General features: G+C 54.3%; 1 protein-coding gene and 1 long non-coding RNA gene across 2 annotated transcripts in view; one reads left to right on the top strand and one right to left on the bottom strand.

Moving 5' to 3' along the window:
* LOC144729083 (uncharacterized) overlaps nt 1-3884 on the bottom strand; it is a 133300-nt gene extending 129416 nt beyond the window's left edge. The window contains exons 1-2 of the long non-coding RNA XR_013587627.1: nt 3610-3884; nt 1672-1857 (exon numbers count right to left, since the gene is read on the bottom strand). This is a non-coding gene — a long non-coding RNA (uncharacterized LOC144729083). The remainder of the gene's footprint in view (nt 1-1671; nt 1858-3609) is intronic.
* LOC144729080 (ATP-dependent 6-phosphofructokinase, platelet type-like) overlaps nt 1-17105 on the top strand; it is a 66090-nt gene extending 48985 nt beyond the window's left edge. The window contains exons 12-22 of the mRNA XM_078608970.1: nt 66-135; nt 1562-1708; nt 5508-5578; nt 6895-6982; nt 11419-11571; nt 11790-11954; nt 13160-13221; nt 13774-13885; nt 14374-14473; nt 16301-16406; nt 16968-17105. Coding sequence (XP_078465096.1) covers nt 66-135; nt 1562-1708; nt 5508-5578; nt 6895-6982; nt 11419-11571; nt 11790-11954; nt 13160-13221; nt 13774-13885; nt 14374-14473; nt 16301-16406; nt 16968-17094 — 1201 coding nt within the window. The 3' untranslated portion in view covers nt 17095-17105. The remainder of the gene's footprint in view (nt 1-65; nt 136-1561; nt 1709-5507; nt 5579-6894; nt 6983-11418; nt 11572-11789; nt 11955-13159; nt 13222-13773; nt 13886-14373; nt 14474-16300; nt 16407-16967) is intronic.
* Nucleotides 17106-17894: the final 789 nt, after the last annotated feature.

The following is a 17894-nucleotide window of genomic DNA, read 5'->3' as shown; positions in this document are numbered from 1 at the left end:
TGCGGACATCCTGCCGCCGTGGCCGAATGTGATTTGTGTCTTTGTTTTTCTGTACCGCCCGAAAGGAGTTTCCAAAACAACCTCAACTCGTACAACCTATTCGCGAACAACAAGGCCCCGGTCAGCAAAGCCAAGGTGAGAGCCGAACCCGTTCGTTTGAAGGTGTCCGTCAAGCTCGCGCGGGGTGGGATGGGGGGGGTGTCCTTGGCGAGAGAGCACAACGGCGGTGCCGGAATCCGAGCCGTCGCCCGTCACGCAGCGAGACGGTCGCAGCGAGACACGGCGGCACGAGGTTCGGTCGTAAACAAAGCAAAAGAAAACACTCCGTAGCTGAACGCAGAGGCATCAACGGAAATTACACCGCGCTGCAGATGGAGGTGCCAAGTATATATATAAAATATACGGGTCTCATTTGAAGGACTTTGTTTACGAATAGAATTGCGTACGGTATCAGCAAATGACCTCTGCGAGTGTGCAGACTCAGTTTTGAGAGGACGCTGCTTTGGATTTTGGTCACAAACGACAAAACAAATGAGATGGACACGACAAATGAGACAGTTCGAATGAGACAGATACCACAAACGAGACGGTAAAACTCAGACAGACACTCCGGTGAGACAGACATGAGAAATGAGATGGTGCCACTGAGACAAAGCGTCGAATTGACAGGACGAGCAGGACACAAATGAGGGAGTGCATATTGAGACCCGTGGCGTGAACGAGACAAACGGCACAACTGAGACAGACAGACACAACCATACACACATCACAAACGAGTCAACACACGGCAAGAGAGACGGTTGTCCGACGCCAACCCATGGATGAGGCGCCAGCAGTTTTAAGGGGAAAGCCTCCAGGTTTGAGAGAAAGAAAAAAAAATTCCCTTGCTGATATTAAAGCGCGGGGCACGATGTGGTTCGTAACTGCAGGTGTGGCTTGACGGAGCCGATGGGAATCCCGCAACCACCTCTCAGCAAAGCTGACGCAATAGTATTCACGTTTGAGTCATCATCGATGCCCTTTCGGCCCCGGTCAAAAGGCCCGCACGTAAGGGTAATGGATCAGTCAAACCCTGCACCAGCAGCCTATCAGGAACCTACTTGCTGTACTCCTTCCTCACAGGCACCACCTCGTTACCTGGCATGTGGGTGTCTCACGCGTATGATGGTTCCATCCGTGTGTGATCCACCAACACCGGCCTAAAGCTGTCGTAAAGTAAGCGCGAGTGCACACCAGCGATATGGCATTGATGTCACGAAGTTTACGGGTCACGCCTTGAACCGCGGACACTCGATGGCTATGCACAGACGGAAAATTAAAAACTCTCCCCGTCAGCACGCAGAGAGACTGTGGTCACCACCCAGAGCAGAACCACGGAGCGTATAACGACGACTCAATGCCCGATTCACGAATACGACGGAGACATCGTTCCAGCGATGCGCCACCCCGCTACTCCTGGCGGACTAATCCGTCTCATCAACCATCACGCACGCACGCACACACGCACACACCATCGACGCCAACGGGGGCCGTGAGCGGCGTGTCGTTGTGTGTCACACAGACGGCCTTCACGGTGGCGGTGCTGAGTGTCGGAGCGCCGGCTGCCGGGGTGAACGCTGCGGTGCGCTCGGCGGTGCGCGTCGGCATGACGTGCGGCCTGCGCGTCCTCACCGTCAACGACGGCTTCCAGGGCTTGGCCACCGGACAGGTACGCGGGCCGTCGGAGAGAGACGCGGGCCGTCGGGGAGGTACGCGGCCTGTGGCACCGACCTTGGCGGGCTACGCCGTGGCTCCAGCCGTTCGGCAGCGACGTCCCGACGTTCCGCTCGGCGAGCTGGGAGCTTCTTCCCAGCGTTCCTAAGTTTTTCGGGAGAAAGAGCGACCCCCTGCAGTGCGGGCCGAAACGTCGGACGTCACGCCGAACGACGCGCGGGACGAACCGATGCGCGGCGCCGTGCGCTCACCGCCATGTGTGCAGCTTCTCCCCACCCCACGCATCAATGGTGTCACAGATAATCATTTTTTTGGTATCATCGTTATTGTAATTGCGATCATTATTAGACTGCCGCTAAGCGTGTCACATCACGTCTGCCTATTCACAGTGTGCTCCCCCCCCCGTCGCGGGCTAAAGTCACTGTCTGTCTTAATAGATAGACACGAGCTTGATATTGAAGAGCTCACAGCTCACACCTGCCTGCCCTGCTTCGATGGCCCTGACAGGATACTTACCAACGACACAGACTTTGTCCACTCGCACAAACACAAAAGCACAATTCTAGATTTGAAGCTTTCGTGACTGCAAGGATTCATATTCTTAGGTTTTTTCGGTAAAGTCACGTAGGTAAAAAATTAAAATTAAAATTAATAAAAATAAAATAAAAATCTCGACGTTTCGGAGGCAACACAAGCTTCCGTCTTCAGGTGGAACCGTCACAGCCCTACAGCTGTATCAATCCTTGCAGTCATTTTTTTTCATTTTTTTTTACTTGATACAGCTGTAGGGCTGTGACGGTTCCACCTGAAGATGGAAGCTTGTGTTGCCTCCGAAACGTCGTGATTTTTATTTTATTTTTATTTTATTTTACTTTTATTAATTTAAATTTTTTACCTACGTGACTTTACCGAAAAAACCTAAGAATACAAAAGCACAAGGTACATACGTTTGAGATGGATTGTCAAACGCGCTGCTGAGCACAGAGGGATGAATGGAATGCGTGAATGCGTAGACCGATGGCTGAACGTATTCACGGAAGCACAAATGTTTTGACCAACATAGATTGTCTCTAAAGTCTGGCCAAAAAGAGCACGTGCTTTCGGCTCAAATGAATCCATCACAGTCGTCGGTAATTCTAGATGCGGACCAACGATGTCCATTTCGCCTTGACGACGGCATTGTGCCCAAGGTCACATGAAGGACACGTGACAGGTAGGGCCCACCTCGAGTATTGAACGTATTGCCACGCGCACCTGAATAAATTATTCATTCTGCCTTTGGCATTTCATTTTACATTAGGCTTGATGTAAAGACAACTTGTATAATTAATGGAGGTTACCACACTCAAATTAAGGGAATCAGTTCTGGCATGAATGCACATAACTTCAATAGCGTGATAGTTATGTGCTTTCTGTGAGACAAGGGTATGAAATGAACCCATTGAGGCCCATTAAGCAACGGTGCCTCTTTTGCAAGGGCGACCCGGGTCACATAAGTGAACTTATTTTTTTTAAAAAAGTTGTGGACTTCTACGCTTGTATATAACGTTAATTATTCCAAAAAAATAATAATTTTGGCTAACATCCCAAGCAGGACTATCCTAAAGGAGTAAAACAGTTCGAATGAATCTCGAATTTTCATGGCCATTCCTAATTCAGAATCAGATGTCACAATCGTCACAGAAACGCAAGTTTCTGTGGCTCGTAGACTATTAACAATACTGCATTATTCATTCCACGGACTTCTCGCTGCTGTATTTTAAGTTCAGTACAGAATATTCAAGTCACGTTCAGTTTGGCACGGAGCCGGGTGGGTGGGGGGGTTGACAGCAATGATGCTGGGGATATTATTGAATTATAAACTTTCAAAACGTTGAAAAAAATACAGTGACTCACCCTCTCTCTCTCTCTCCCTCCCTCCTCATCGCCACCTTGCAGCCTGCAGGTAACTCTGCTGAAGTGAAATCCGGTAGAACGAGCAGAGCTGGTCCTGGCGAACACCAGGGGGTCCTGCTTAATTGCTTGCTGAGTTTTGCTCGAATCGAGAAAAATATTTTTGTTTCATCTTGGTTACCGACAAAAACAATTGCTACTTGGGCACGTAATTGACCGTGATTGTTCTTCACATTCAGTTTGTATTTGTATGTTGTATGAGGAATATGTCTTCAAATCTGTTACATCCTTTCTATTTTATATCTCGTCACGTTGAAATAATTAGAACATTTTTGCGAGGATGTGACCTCACTGGCCCAATCAGTGCAACACATCACAGTCAGCCAAACAAATCCTCCAAAGCGATAAGATCACTCATTTTCATTTTAGTTCATTTATTAGGTATAGCCCTGTGAGCCATTCGGCTCTTGAGTTTGTAACTCAGTCATTCGTTTCACTCTGATCCAAGTTTAAAAAGACAACTCTAGAGGATTCCCCAACTCTGTTAAAGCAGGCGTGTAGATGTTTTTCTTTATCAGAGACGATAAGTGACTTGGTTGAGACTATGACAGCCAAGGCAAGTTGAGTTTCAAGTTCATTTTGTTGAACAAAGTGAGAACTCAAGAGACCGGGATAGGAGAGTCTCTCTATTGCAGGAGTGATCCGGCTCACCAAAATGACAAAATAAAAACAATTAACGCACACAGCAATGAAGCAAACAGAAGTCATGGCAAAAGCCAACTGCATCACGTGAGCACGTGGGAACGCCGTGATACTTGGGGAGCAGAGTTACATTTTTTGGCCCGTCCTCTCCACATGTTCAGGCTTGGAGTGCCAACACGATTCATGACACTTCCCCTCCTATCGCGAGTCACTCATAATTCCATTACAGATTTTTAAAAAGCGTTTCTTGAGCTGCGTCTTGACCTTTACACTGACAGCAGTGTGGCTTCACGCAGCGTCTGAGACTGCTCGCAGCAAAGGGACCGTTATCCAGCAGGTCGGCCGGTCCGCTTTGAGTCCTGAATCGACGTGTGGCTCCAACAAAAGCCTCGATGTAGACGAGACATCCACCTGCTTGACAATGTGGCGGTGTTTACACTATGAGATCTCTTTTACCAGTGGCAAAATATAATAGTAGGTTTTTACCCTTTTAACTGGTACAAAACTGTCAGTTTTGTACCAGTTAAAAGGGTAAAAACCTACTATTAATGTGGCGGTGGATTTGTTCTTTTTTACCTGGCCTCTCTCTTCCACAACAGAAAAAAAGGACATCTGAAAGAATCTTGGCCCATACTCTTTGGGTCTTTCGGTAAAGTCATGTAGGTAGAAAAAATAATAGATCACGACGTTTCGATCGCAACTCATGCAATCGTCATCTTTCTTCCGCCCGATGACGATTGCTTGAGTTGCGATCGAGACGTCGTGATCTATTATTTTCTCTACCTACGTGACTTTACCGAAAGAACAAAAGAGTGTGGATTTCTGCAGTCACGAAAGCTTAAAATCAAGATTGAATCTTGACCCAACTTGTAAAGCCAAGATCCACCTGCAAAATAGTATTGAGCTCCACAGGGGGTTCTGCCATGGAGTGAGTGGACCTGTCAGATCTGGAGATGAATCTGTAACAGTTCTCCGATGGGTTTTCGGGTTGGACCGCGTCCTGTTCGACGCGATGTCCGACATTTCCACTCCACGTGCTGAAGTTCCCGGAGGAGCTCCCAGCCACGTGTAGTAAAGACATCTGACACCGTGCGCAATCCGACAACGCAACGGAGAGCTAATACAGCACAACCGTGAAAAACCTACGCAGTTGATTGAGCAAACCGTGTCTCGCCCGCTCCCTCTCCCTCCTCTCTCAGATCCAGGAGATGACGTGGGATTCCGTGGGCGGCTGGACTGGGCAGGGGGGATCGATCCTGGGAACCAAACGGTAATGACCGGCGATGGGGATTTTTTTTGTTTCTAATTGTGGGGATCTGTTCTCAGCAGGCCAGCACGTCTACAGAGTCCAGTTAACAACAGAAATGACGGTCAAATCACAACAGCGGCCTGGTCATTTAGCAGGGGGTGATGAAGGTCACCCTAGATAAAGACTTGCCCCGACCATGAGAATGTGGAATTCCCATCTTTGGTACATCGTAGCGTTTGCATGCTCTCTCCTTGCTTTGAATGGGTTTCTTCAGGGCTCTGCGGTTTCCTCGTAGCTAGACAAAGCTATGCACAGTAGTAGCCCGGCTTACGTCGGGGGTGATGTGTTCCTAAAAGGTGCGACAATGGATATCGAAACAACGTCAATTGAAGCGGTTTGCGGGGTAGGTGAAGGCGGTAGCTGAGAGGCGATGGATACAAGTAGGGAGGGGTGATTGTGTCAGCGACGAAAGTGCGAGGTTGAGGCGACGCAAATCAGGAAGCGGTAATAAAAAAGTGACGATGCATTTGGGAAAATATGTAAATGGGGGAGACGTAAATGGGGGCATTACTCGTCAAGGAACATGAACCATCATCACGCAATCTCCGGTCATCCTCGCAGTGGCTTTTAGCTAACCATCGAACAAAGACGGGCACTGCATAGCGCGCTTTCAGATGCTCTTCTGTGGCTGTCTGGAATGCTCTTCCTTCGATATTAGGAAGCCAGTGGAGATATGCACTTGGAAATCCAGATTGAGAACTATTTTATTTAGAACTGCTTTTTGTGCTTAGTTTGTAGTCCCCCCCCCTCCGCACCTTCGATTAGAACGGTCGGCTACGTACGGTGCAAAAGAAGTGCAACGTACATACACACACGCAATGCAATTATTGGCCAAACATTCCAACATCGCCCCCTACCGCGAACATTTGGCATGGCCCTCGTGATAAACATCTTTGATTCTCGGTGAGGCTTCTGCTGGGCAGACAAGCGGGGGTGATACCATCTGGGGATGGGCATCGCCCCGATTCCAAAAGAACGATACCCAAACTGTGCCGTCGTTTGTGAACTTCGCAATGCCCCGTTACACCGTTTACAAGGTTCAGTCAATGTGTGCTGGTGGCGCAGTCAGAAACCCTCGTCACCTTCGTCATCAGTCGTCATTGTCGTCATGCCTGTTCTTGTCGTGATCAGTTATCTTTGTCATCTTCAGTCATCATCATCATCAATATTGTTGTAACCATCATCATTATCACCATAATTACATTATCACCATCATCATCATCATTGCCATCCTTGTCATCATCATCATCTTCGTGACCACGTGCTTCCTCTTTTAGCACGCTCCCAGCGAAGATTCTGAAGGAGGTGGTGTCCGAGATTCAGAAGAACGACATCCAAGCACTGCTCGTCATCGGAGGCTTCGAGGTGCCCCCCCACCACCCCCCCCTCCCACCACCCCCCCTGCTCCCCCCCTCCCCACAGCCCCACAACCTCAATTCCTGTCCAGATCTTTAGCTGTAGCAAACGTCGTGGACGCACCAACGTCATCTCGAGATAAAAGTTCACAGCGGAACAAGGAGACCGCGCCTGCAAGGATGACCACCACCACGGAGATCGAAGAATGAAATGAGTTCACGTGGAGGAGTGGCATGGATCTTTGAATTAAACAGAGGGGCAGTGAGGAAGCAGCACGGTGGCTGCGGGAAGTTACAAACTATAGGGGCAGCAGTGGAGAGTGAGTGACTTCCGACCTAGGTGAAGGTTAGTTTAACACGTCGTAGGTTGTCGCGCGTGGCGGTGTTGAGAGCGAGGTGGAGTGGAGAGCGTGGTGGGGTGGGGAGCGTGGTGGGGTGGGGAGCGTGGTGGGGTGGGGAGCGTGGTGGAGTGGGGAGCGTGGCGGTGTTGAGAGCGTGGTGGAGTGGGGAGCGTGGCGGAGTGGGGAGCGTGGCGGAGTGGGGAGCGTGGTGGAGTGGGGAGCGTGGTGGAGTGGGGAGCGTGGTGGAGTTGAGAGCGTGGTGGAGTAAGGAGCGTGGTGGAGTGGGGAGCGTGGTGGAGTGGGTAGCGTGGTGGAGTGGGGAGCGTGGTGGAGTGGGGAGCGTGGTGGAGTGGGGAGCGTGGTGGAGTGGGGAGCGTGGTGGAGTGGGGAGCGTGGTGGGGTGGGGAGCGTGGTGGGGTGGGGAGCGTGGTGGAGTGGGGAGCGTGGTGGAGTGGGGAGCGTGGCGGGGTGGGGAGCGTGGTGGAGTAAGGAGCGTGGTGGAGTGGGGAGCGTGGTGGAGTGGGGAGCGTGGTGGAGTGGGGAGCGTGGTGGTGTTGAGAGCGAGGTGGAGTGGGGAGCGTAGTGGGGTGGGGAGCGTGGTGGAGTGGGGAGCGTGGCGGGGTGGGGAACGTGGTGGAGTAAGGAGCGTGGTGGAGTGGGGAGCGTGGTGGAGTGGGGAGCGTGGTGGAGTGGGGAGCGTGGTGGGGTGGGGAGCGTGGTGGAGTTGAGAGCGAGGTGGAGTGGGGAGCGTGGTGGAGTGGGGAGCGTGGTGGAGTGGGGAGCGTGGTGGAGTGGGGAGCGTGGTGGAGTTGAGAGCGAGGTGGAGTTGAGAGCGAGGTGGAGTGGAGAGCGTGGTGGGGTGGGGAGCGTGGTGGAGTGGGGAGCGTGGTGGAGTGGGGAGCGTGGTGGGGTGGGGAGCGTGGTGGAGTGGGGAGCGTGGTGGAGTGGAGAGCGTGGTGGAGTGGGGAGCGTGGTGGAGTGGGGAGCGTGGTGGAGTGGGGAGCGTGGTGGAGTTGAGAGCGAGGTGGGGTGGGGAGCGTGGTGGGTTGGGGAGCGTGGTGGAGTGGGGAACGTGGTGGAGTGGGGAGCGTGGTGGAGTGGGGAGCGTGGTGGAGTGGGGAGCGTGGTGGAGTGGGGAGCGTGGTGGAGTGGGGAGCGTGGTGGAGTTGAGAGCGAGGTGGAGTGGAGAGCGTGGTGGAGTGGGGCGCGTGGTGGAGTGGGGAGCGTGGTGGAGTTGAGAGCGAAGTGGAGTGGGGAGCGTGGTGGGGTGGGGAGCGTGGTGGAGTGGGGAGCGAGGTGGAGTGGGGAGCGTGGTGGAGTGGGGAGCGTGGTGGAGTGGGGAGCGTGGTGGAGTGGGGAGCGTGGTGGAGTGGGGAGCGTGGTGGAGTGGGAAGCGTGGTGGAGTGGGGAGCGTGGTGGGGTGGGGAGCGTGGTGGAGTGGGGAACGTGGCGGTGTTGAGAGCGTGGTGGAGTGGGGAGCTTGGTGGAGTGGGGAGCGTGGTGGGGTGGGGAGCGTGGTGGAGTGGGGTGCGTGGTGGAGTGGGGAGCGTGGCGGTGTTGAGAGCGAGGTGGAGTGGAGAGCGTGGTGGAGTAAGGAGCGTGGTGGAGTGGGGAGCGTGGTGGGGTGGGGAGCGTGGTGGGGTTGGGAGCGTGGTGGAGTGGGGAGCGTGGCGGTGTTGAGAGCGAGGTGGAGTGGAGAGCGTGTGGAGTGGGGAGCGTGGTGGAGTGGGGAGCGTGGTGGAGTGGGGAGAGTGGTGGAGTGGGGAGCGTGGTAGAGTGGGGAGCGAGGTGGAGTGGGGAGCGTGGTGGAGTGGGGAGCGAGGTGGAGTGGGGAGCGTGGTGGAGTGGGCAGCGTGGTGGGGTGGGGAGCGTGGTGGAGTGGGGAGCGAGGTGGAGTGGGGAGCGTGGTGGAGTGGGGAGCGTGGTGGAGTGGGGAGCGTGGTGGAGTGGGGAGCGTGGTGGAGTGGGGAGCGTGGTGGAGTGGGGAGCGTGGTGGAGTGGGGAGCGTGGTGGGGTGGGGAGCGTGGTGGAGTGGGGAACGTGGCGGTGTTGAGAGCGTGGTGGAGTGGGGAGCGTGGTGGAGTGGGGAGCGTGATGGGGTGGGGAGCGTGGTGGAGTGGGGAGCGTGGTGGAGTGGGGAGCGTGGCGGTGTTGAGAGCGAGGTGGAGTGGAGAGCGTGGTGGAGTAAGGAGCGTGGTGGAGTGGGGAGCGTGGTGGGGTGGGGAGCGTGGTGGGGTGGGGAGCGTGGTGGAGTGGGGAGCGTGGCGGTGTTGAGAGCGAGGTGGAGTGGAGAGCGTGGTGGAGTGGGGAGCGTGGTGGAGTGGGGAGCGTGGTGGAGTGGGGAGAGTGGTGGAGTGGGGAGCGTGGTGGAGTGGGGAGCGAGGTGGAGTGGGGAGCGTGGTGGAGTGGGGAGCGAGGTGGAGTGGGGAGCGTGGTGGAGTGGGGAGCGTGGTGGAGTGGGGAGCGAGGTGGAGTGGGGAGCGTGGTGGAGTGGGGAGCGTGGTGGAGTGGGGAGCGTGGTGGAGTGCGGAGCGAGGTGGAGTGGGGAGCGTGGTGGAGTGGGGAGCGAGGTGGAGTGGGGAGCGTGGTGGAGTGGGGAGCGTGGTGGAGTGGGGAGCGAGGTGGAGTGGGGAGCGTGGTGGGGTGGGGAGCGTGTTGGGGTGGGGAGCGTGGTGGAGTGGGGAGCGTGGTGGAGTGGGGAGCGTGGTGGGGTGGGGAGCGTGGTGGAGTGGGGAGCGTGGTGGAGTGGGGAGCGTGGTGGAGTGGGGAGCGTGGTGGAGTGGGGAGCGAGGTGGAGTGGGGAGCGTGGTGGAGTGGGGAGCGTGGTGGAGTGGGGAGCGTGGTGGAGTGGGGAGCGTGGTGGGGAGCGTGGTGGAGTGGGGAGCGTGGTGGAGTGGGGAGCGTGGTGGAGTGGAGAGCTTGAGGGAATTGTGTCGAGTGAGAGAAGAGAGGAGAGGTAGTTCAGTAGCCGAGCCCATGGTGGTGACGAGTGCGGTTCGTGTATCGATCCTGTATTGGATTGGAAGCTGGCTGAGGGATTTGAATACAGTATATGGGGCGATGTGGTCCCATTTAAGGGCGCGGATGAGAATTCTGGCAGCAGCATTTAAGTATCATCTGGAGTTTGGTGATGAGGGATGTGGAGAGAGTGGCAATCGTCGAGTCAGGATGAATTGAAGGCACGGCTGAGGGTCTCAGTGGCGGCTGGGACAAGGAAATGCGTGATGGGAACATCGCGGTTTTTTTGTTTGTTATTATCGGAAGAGCGATCATCATGGTGCCCCGATTCCTAGCCCGAGTGCGAACCATGCCCGTGATTGTAATGGTCGCCCTGTCACCCACGCGTTATTAGAAGAGGTGCAGAGGTTATTTTGAGGGATGGTTTCCCCCTTTACAAAGGGGGACAATGGATTGCTTAAAAGAGAAAAATAAACCTCTCTGCAAAGTGCTTTGAAGAGAGGCGAAATTGGTTTCTTGAAAAAAAAATTAGATGAACGTCTTCCGAGCGACACGTTTAAAGGACAGCCGTTTCAAGAAGGAATAGACGGACATTGTAGGGCAGGCGGACGGGCGGGCGGGCGAGAGATTTTGTCTTTTGTCAGCAAGTTTATCTCCGCTGCGCGGTTGGGAATCACCTCATTAGCCGCGAGCAGAAGGAAGACTCCCTTCAGCGAGCCGCGCGTCGCGACACGTCCGGGGACTGGCCACCGGAGATAATGTGACGGAACAAAATGTGGAGTCGCTTCAATCACAACCACACCACCCCCCCCTAGCCAGCCGAGTACTTAAACTGTGCATCCACCAACTGCCCCGGTGCAGGGTCTGCCCCTGAAAGGGCCTTGAGACTCAGGATCCCGCTGCGTTTAAGTGGAGGACCCTTTATTTATTTATTGTCGCCAGTGGTTAGCGCACTGCACGATGAACCCAGCGACTTGAGTTGATTTCCTGTCCACGACTAACATCAGTGGCACGTGATGACTGCACACATCCTGGTCGCCCCCTCCCCTTTCTCCGTGTCTAACGTCCTCCTCCTCCCCGTGCCCCCCTTGCCCCCCACGCTGCCCCTGCTCCCCACGCTGCCCCGTGCTGCCCCCGCGTGCGCTAGGCCTACCTGGGCGTACTGGAGCTAGAGGCGGCGCGGGCGCAGCACGACGAGCTGTGCATCCCCATGGTGGTGGTGCCGGCCACGGTCTCCAACAACGTGCCGGGCACCGACTTCTGCCTGGGCGCCGACACGGCGCTCAACATCATCATGCACGTGAGCGCGCGCCAGCCAACTTAGCCCACCTCCAACCCCCCCCCCCCCCCCCCCCCAGTGGCAGCTTGATTGAGACAATTCGATTTTGATCAATCGATATGAGCGATTAACAGTCATGATTACCATCCGCAGTTTGAGTTTTCAGTCGAGATGATTTAAAAGTGCACGGCTTAAACCCCCCCCCCCCCCCCCCGCGGCCGTTGCCGGGCACTCCGCAGACGTGCGACCACATCAAGCAGTCGGCGAGCGGCACCAAGCGGCGCGTGTTCGTCATCGAGACGATGGGCGGCTTCTGCGGCTACCTGGCCACGGCGGGGGCGCTGGCGGCCGGCGCCGACGCCGCCTACATCTACGAGGAGCCCTTCGGCATCGCGCAGCTGCAGGTGAGCGCGCTGTCACTGGCTCCTTTCGCAAAGGGAAGAACAAAAATGCCATCGGCCGTACGCCAAATTCGTTCATCCGCGAGCATTTTAAAACGTGCTTTTTTTTTTTACAAAGTCCATCAGCCTATCGGCCTTTCCAGACCGAGACTGTTAAGCAGTATTTGTTTAAGGTGAACTCTGACCTTCTGGGACTAATCAGCGGAGTCGTGGCTTGTGAAATAAATGCTGCCGGATCGGCAGATGCTACTGGCAAGAGCACTCCACTGAAATTAAGAGGGCCCCGTTTCGGCGCCAAAATCGAGGGTGACCACGAGGCCACGATGCGCTTCTTGAGGTTCGGAACGCACGGAGCGATTGTCACCGTGTGACCGACACGGCAGATGTCTCGAGGAGCTGCTCCGTCGTTGCTGCGCACAGCAGGGCGGGTGGGAAAGTGCTGCCCCCTAGTGTGGATAAAGATCCTCCCCGTATACGCCTGAGTAGACTTGTTAGGGCAAAGACAAAGATCCCCCGTGTAGCCCGTACGACTGTAGGGACAAGTGTTGTTAGCGAGCACCTATGAAGGCCGGTACAGTACACGAAGAGGTGGTTTGCCAGGACCACGCCCGACCACCTTTGTCTCCCCAGTGATGATGTTCACCCATTGCACCAGGTGCTCATTTGAGGCTGAGTCGACCTCGTGTGGATAAGAGCTCGGTTGCACAATCGGGATGAAATTGGGGTGACAGAAATATAAAGGATCCTTGTGACAACAACAAAAAATTAACCCGTAAAAACAAAGTTTTTCACTATAAATCCTTTATATGCGTGGCGGCTAGAGTCCTCTCGTCCTCTGGCTTGAGATGGCTGCCACCTATGGGTCAGATGATTGTCTGGCAGCATTAAACAATTGGTAATTTAATATTTAATTTTTTTTCCCTAAACAGTGTAAAATTTTGGAAAATATTTTTCACGAAAAGGCATTGTCACGCACAACGAGTCTGTGTGCAAAATGTCAGCTCGATTGGATCACGGGAAGTGGGTTAAAAAACGACCGAAAGATTTGCACGGTCCTAAGCAAGCAAGCAAACTTAATATAAAGGATTTAAAAATGACGAAGCTTTTTGGACATTGCGTGCAACATGCCTCCCGTGCATATGAGAACGTGAACCTCAATGGACTCCCACCTGGGAGTCATCAGAGTGAGATTGTTGTCCGTATTGCAGGCGGACGTCATCCGTCTGGTGGAGAAGATGAAATCGGGGGTGCAGCGTGGTCTGGTGCTCAGGTGAGTGGCGGCCATTCACCACGGCGCTTGTGCCAGGCTAGGTGCACTTTGAGACCGCGCTGGCAGGAGGCCACGGGACTGGCGGATGCACCCCGCTGCTCTTCCCACTGTGTCACCTTGGTGTGTTTTTAGCCGCCCGGTGCCCTCTGCTCGTTGTTGCGAGCGCTACTTCTCCGCTCTCCGATCTTGCAGGAGGACATGAATGTGGTGATGGCACTAGCGAGCTATAGAGGCATGCCTACCACCGAATTTGAGCTCTTGTGGGACAGCCCGGGACGTATAGCCTGTGTACATAATAGCTACAAGATAAAAGCTGCTCGTTTATTTTTTTATTTTTGGGGGTCCCTCTCCATTTTTAAAATGAACATGCGTTTCAGAGTATTTGCCTGCTATAAATTTCCACTGGATGAGCCACTTCGTTGAGCTATCATTTGTGGCCAGGTCGCTTCCGACAAAAGAGCCACACAGCTCAGTGGGTCCCTTACCGCGTGAAATAAAAAAAGATAGTCGGTCAATTTAAATTCTAAAGCTTGTGGCCTCTCCTACCCACAGGAACGAACACTGCAACACCAACTACAGCACGGACTTTGTCTACCACCTCTACACGGAGGAGGGCAAAGGCGTGTTCGACTGCCGCAAGAATGTCCTGGGACACATGCAGCAGGTGAGACACTCGGCGTGGAACAACGCATCGATTCACATCACCCACGTATAGGGTCGGTATCTTTACCGCTGTCGACCAAACCTGGACTATTTCTCCGTCTGCCGAGTTCACAATACATGGAAGCAATGGGAACGCACTGGTGCAGTGGTCAGCGCGCTGCGCTAGGAACCTGGGGACCCGAGTTTGATTTCCGCTCACGGCCAACACCAGTGACAATTATCTGAACCCGTTCCGGGTCTCCCCAAGGTCGACTCAGCCTCAAATGAGTACCTGGTGCGGAGTGTAAACATCACCACTCGGGATACAAAGGTGGCCGGGCGTAGTGGTGGCCACCCACCCCCTCGTGTGCCATTCCGGCCTTTATAGGTGCTTGCTAACAGCACTTGCCCCAACAGTCTGTTGAGGCTAAACGGGGGATCTTTGTTTTTGTATATATATGTTTGTGTGTGTGTAAAAAGTGTGTGTTTTTTTTGTGCATTTGTGCATAGGGTGGGGTGCCATCTCCCTTTGACCGAAATTTTGGCACCAAAATGGCAGCCAAGGCCATCCAGTGGCTCTCTGAGAAGCTCAAGGAGAGCTACAAGCAAGGTGAAGCCTCACAACAGCCACCGCCGCGCTCTACAGCGGCGGCTAGTACACTTTGTTGGGCCCGTGGGCCCCTCGGCTGATGCAAAACATTTCCGCGGAAACCCACCCCTGGTGACAAAACGCATTCATTTGTCTCTCTAAATACCAGTGATACTCAATGATTCAAATGAATGGAACATTACAACTTTTTTTTTTATGCAGCTATGAGGGTTTTTTTGGGGGTGCCATTTCGATCTTAGGGTTACGGTAGTTTAATCAAGGTAGTTTACTTAACTTATTTTTATTTTATTTTAAATATCATGAGTAAAATCTGAATTAATATCTGAAACAAAAACGTCGTCATTCTTGTCCGGGTCAACCTGTGCTTGCATCACAGCCCCGCGGAGCACGTGGAGGAGCGGGGACCACACTCTGAGAACCCGCTGCCGTAGACCCACGATGGCTGTAGACCCACGATGGCTGTAGACCCACGATGGCTGTAGACCCACGATGGCTGTAGACCCACGATGGCTGTAGACCCACGATGGCTGTTGACCCACGATGGCTGTAGACCCACGATGGCTGTAGACCCACGATGGATGTAGACCCACGTTGGCTGTAGACCCACGATGGCTGTAGACCCACGATGGCAACACGATCTTCCTGAAGGGGTGGAATGCAGTGACCAACGCCTAGCCAAGGCCTCTACCGGAGTCAACGTCCCACAGCTGCTGAAACCTGATTTCCACACGTATTCCTCTATGAAGTCATTTCACTTAGATTGTGCATGAAGAAAGAACCCAGCATTCATTTTAGAAGAGATAAGTCAGACAAGTTGACATGATTACACCATAGTGATTCAGTGGCATTGGACGATGTTTTTTTTTCTGACAGTTTGATTGGAGAAACGAAGGCATAGGTAAACAGTACTAATACGTCTTGTTTTAACAGCACTAATGGATTTGTTTGAGAGCGTTTTAATCAAGGATAAATATTTGTATTCGTTGAGCGCTTAAACACGAACGAACCTCAAAATGCTGAACAAACACGTACAGGAAGTAACCGGGGATTAATTTCGGCCGGGGATTTGTGACCTGGAAAAAAATGTGCCCGCACCCGGCACACCACGTCCAGGATGCCTTTCGCTATGGCTGTGGCCACTTAGTCCCCCCGTGCCTACTGCAGTCTAACTGCGATCCCGAAAATAATCAGAACATCGGCTCCGGTCGTGCGCTACTATTTTGGGCAATGACAGCGCGATAAATGAAAGGCATCGTCGGCGAGACAATGTCACGACTAAACGGCAATGTCACATACGGGGCTTTCAATTTATCCGTTTGAATAAGTGCCATTTGTTCCGTTAAAAATGGTTTTGGGAAATCAATAAGGCGACCAAAAGTGCACCACTGTACAGTGCGCCCTTCCAAGAAACCTTATCCTACCCGCGAGCGGAATGGAAATGTACGAGCACTTTTTATCCCGTCGCGTAAAGTGCATTAAGGGTGCAGTGAGAGAGTGTCGAGTTGAAACAATGCACACATGACTGGTTATCTTCTTGCTCCTGATCACAACTCTCTCACAGAGAGTCGTGATCAGGAGCATGCGGTGCTGCTATAACTAAACGGTGCCGGCCATTGGTGCTAAAGGGAAACAATTAACGTTTTGGAAAATGGTGAAAGGGTGGGGGGGGGACGTGCAATGCTGATGTTCCTGGTTATACGGAGACATCTGCCTCGATGCCTCTCTTCCCTCCACAACCACAACCTCGCCTCCTTGCCCCCGCCCCCCGCCCACCCCTCCACTCCCCCCATCTCCCTCCTCGCTACCCCCCTCCTCGACCCCCGGCAGGTCGCGTCTTCGCTACCGGCGCCGACTCGGCGTGTCTGCTGGGTCTGCGGCGCCAGGCTCTCGAGTTCCAGCCCGTGTCGGACCTCAAAGATCAAACCGACTTCACGTGAGTTCCCGCCGCCACCGCCGCAAGGCTGTGTGCATCGTGCACGCGGCGTGGTGATGCCTCCCCTAGGTCGACTCAGTCTCAAATGAGTACCTGGTGCGGTGTGTAAACATCGTCACTGGGGAGATAAAGGTGGTCGGGCGTGGTGCTGGCCACCCACCCCCTCGTGTACCGTTCCTGCCTTCATAGGTGCTCGCTAACAGCACTTGCCCCTACAATCTGTTAAGGCTATATTTTAGGAAGCGCCTTGTGATCTCCAGGTGAAAGGCGCTTTAGAAGTTTAAATTATTATTATAAACAATGGGGCAATGAGTACAACACAAGTTAGCCGATCAGCGAGTCTCGTGTGGTGGTGGGGTAACGTGTGGGCACTCCCACCCACCTCTTCCAAAACGTCTGACCAGCATGGAAGAGCAAGCCAAAACTAATGTGGCTCAGTGTGTGGGGGGGGGGGGATACCCATCCATCAGCAGTGGCGTGAGCAAGCAATTTCAGGGCTGCGCCTCTCTGCCTTCTTGTACTCTTGCCTCACTCCCTCGGCCCACCGTCGAACCGCTTCAGGCACCGCATCCCGCGCGAGGAGTGGTGGCTCAAGCTGCGCCCGCTGCTCAAGATCCTGGCCAAGGACCGCGTGAGCTACGACATCACGGACACCGGCTACGTGGGCCCGCTCAGCGCCAAGCAATAAGGGGGGGGGGGGGGCGGCGAGGCATAGGGCAGGCGTGGGGAGGGGGGCACGTGTGGGGAGGGCAGGCGTGGGGAGGGCAGGTGTGTGAGGGCAGGTGTGGGAGGGCAGGTGTGGGGAGGGCAGGTGTGTGAGGGCAGGTGTGGGGAGGGCAGGTGTGGGAGGGCAGGTGTGGGAGGGCAGGTGTGGGAGGGCAGGTGTGGGAGGGCAGGTGTGGGGAGGGCAGGTGTGTGAGGGCAGGTGTGGGGAGGGCAGGTGTGGGAGGGCAGGTGTGGGGAGGGCAGGTGTGGGAGGGCAGGTGTGGGGAGGGCAGGCATGAGAGGGCAGGTGTGAGAAGGTAGATGCGGGCAGAGCAGGTGTAGCAGGGTAGGCGTGGGAGCGGCCGGGCGGACCCGGCGCTCGGCTCGGTCGAGCTCGTGACCGAGTGGAAACAAATTCCTTGAGCGTGGCAGCGCCGCTGAGGCAGCACCCACCACCAGCCGAGGGCTTCACGAGCTTCAGGTTCTCGCGATAGCGAACGCTCTTCGCGGAAAGTCTCGACAAGGGCCGTGAAATTCTCGGCCAGTCATCACTGGCATTGCAATTACCGTCAACATGGCTAAATTTCTCAATTGAGAGTTTCCGGAACGCAACTAGGCCAGCTTAGAGAAGGGATAATCAGCGTACGGCACTACAACGAGAGTACAAAGCGTGCCTATCCATAGAAATCCTATATTATTGTACCATAGAGTCCCGTTTGACGCAGCGTGAGCCAAAATAACGCGAGACGGATGTGGCGTGCCGAAGTGTCAGAACAAGTGTTC

The sequence above is a fragment of the Lampetra planeri genome, chromosome 31 (assembly GCF_965212315.1).
Source record: "Lampetra planeri chromosome 31, kcLamPlan1.2.h2, whole genome shotgun sequence".
NCBI lineage: Eukaryota > Metazoa > Chordata > Hyperoartia > Petromyzontiformes > Petromyzontidae > Lampetra > Lampetra planeri.
Note: the sequence above shows the minus strand (reverse complement) of the source record. Positions and strands in the feature narration are given on the sequence as shown.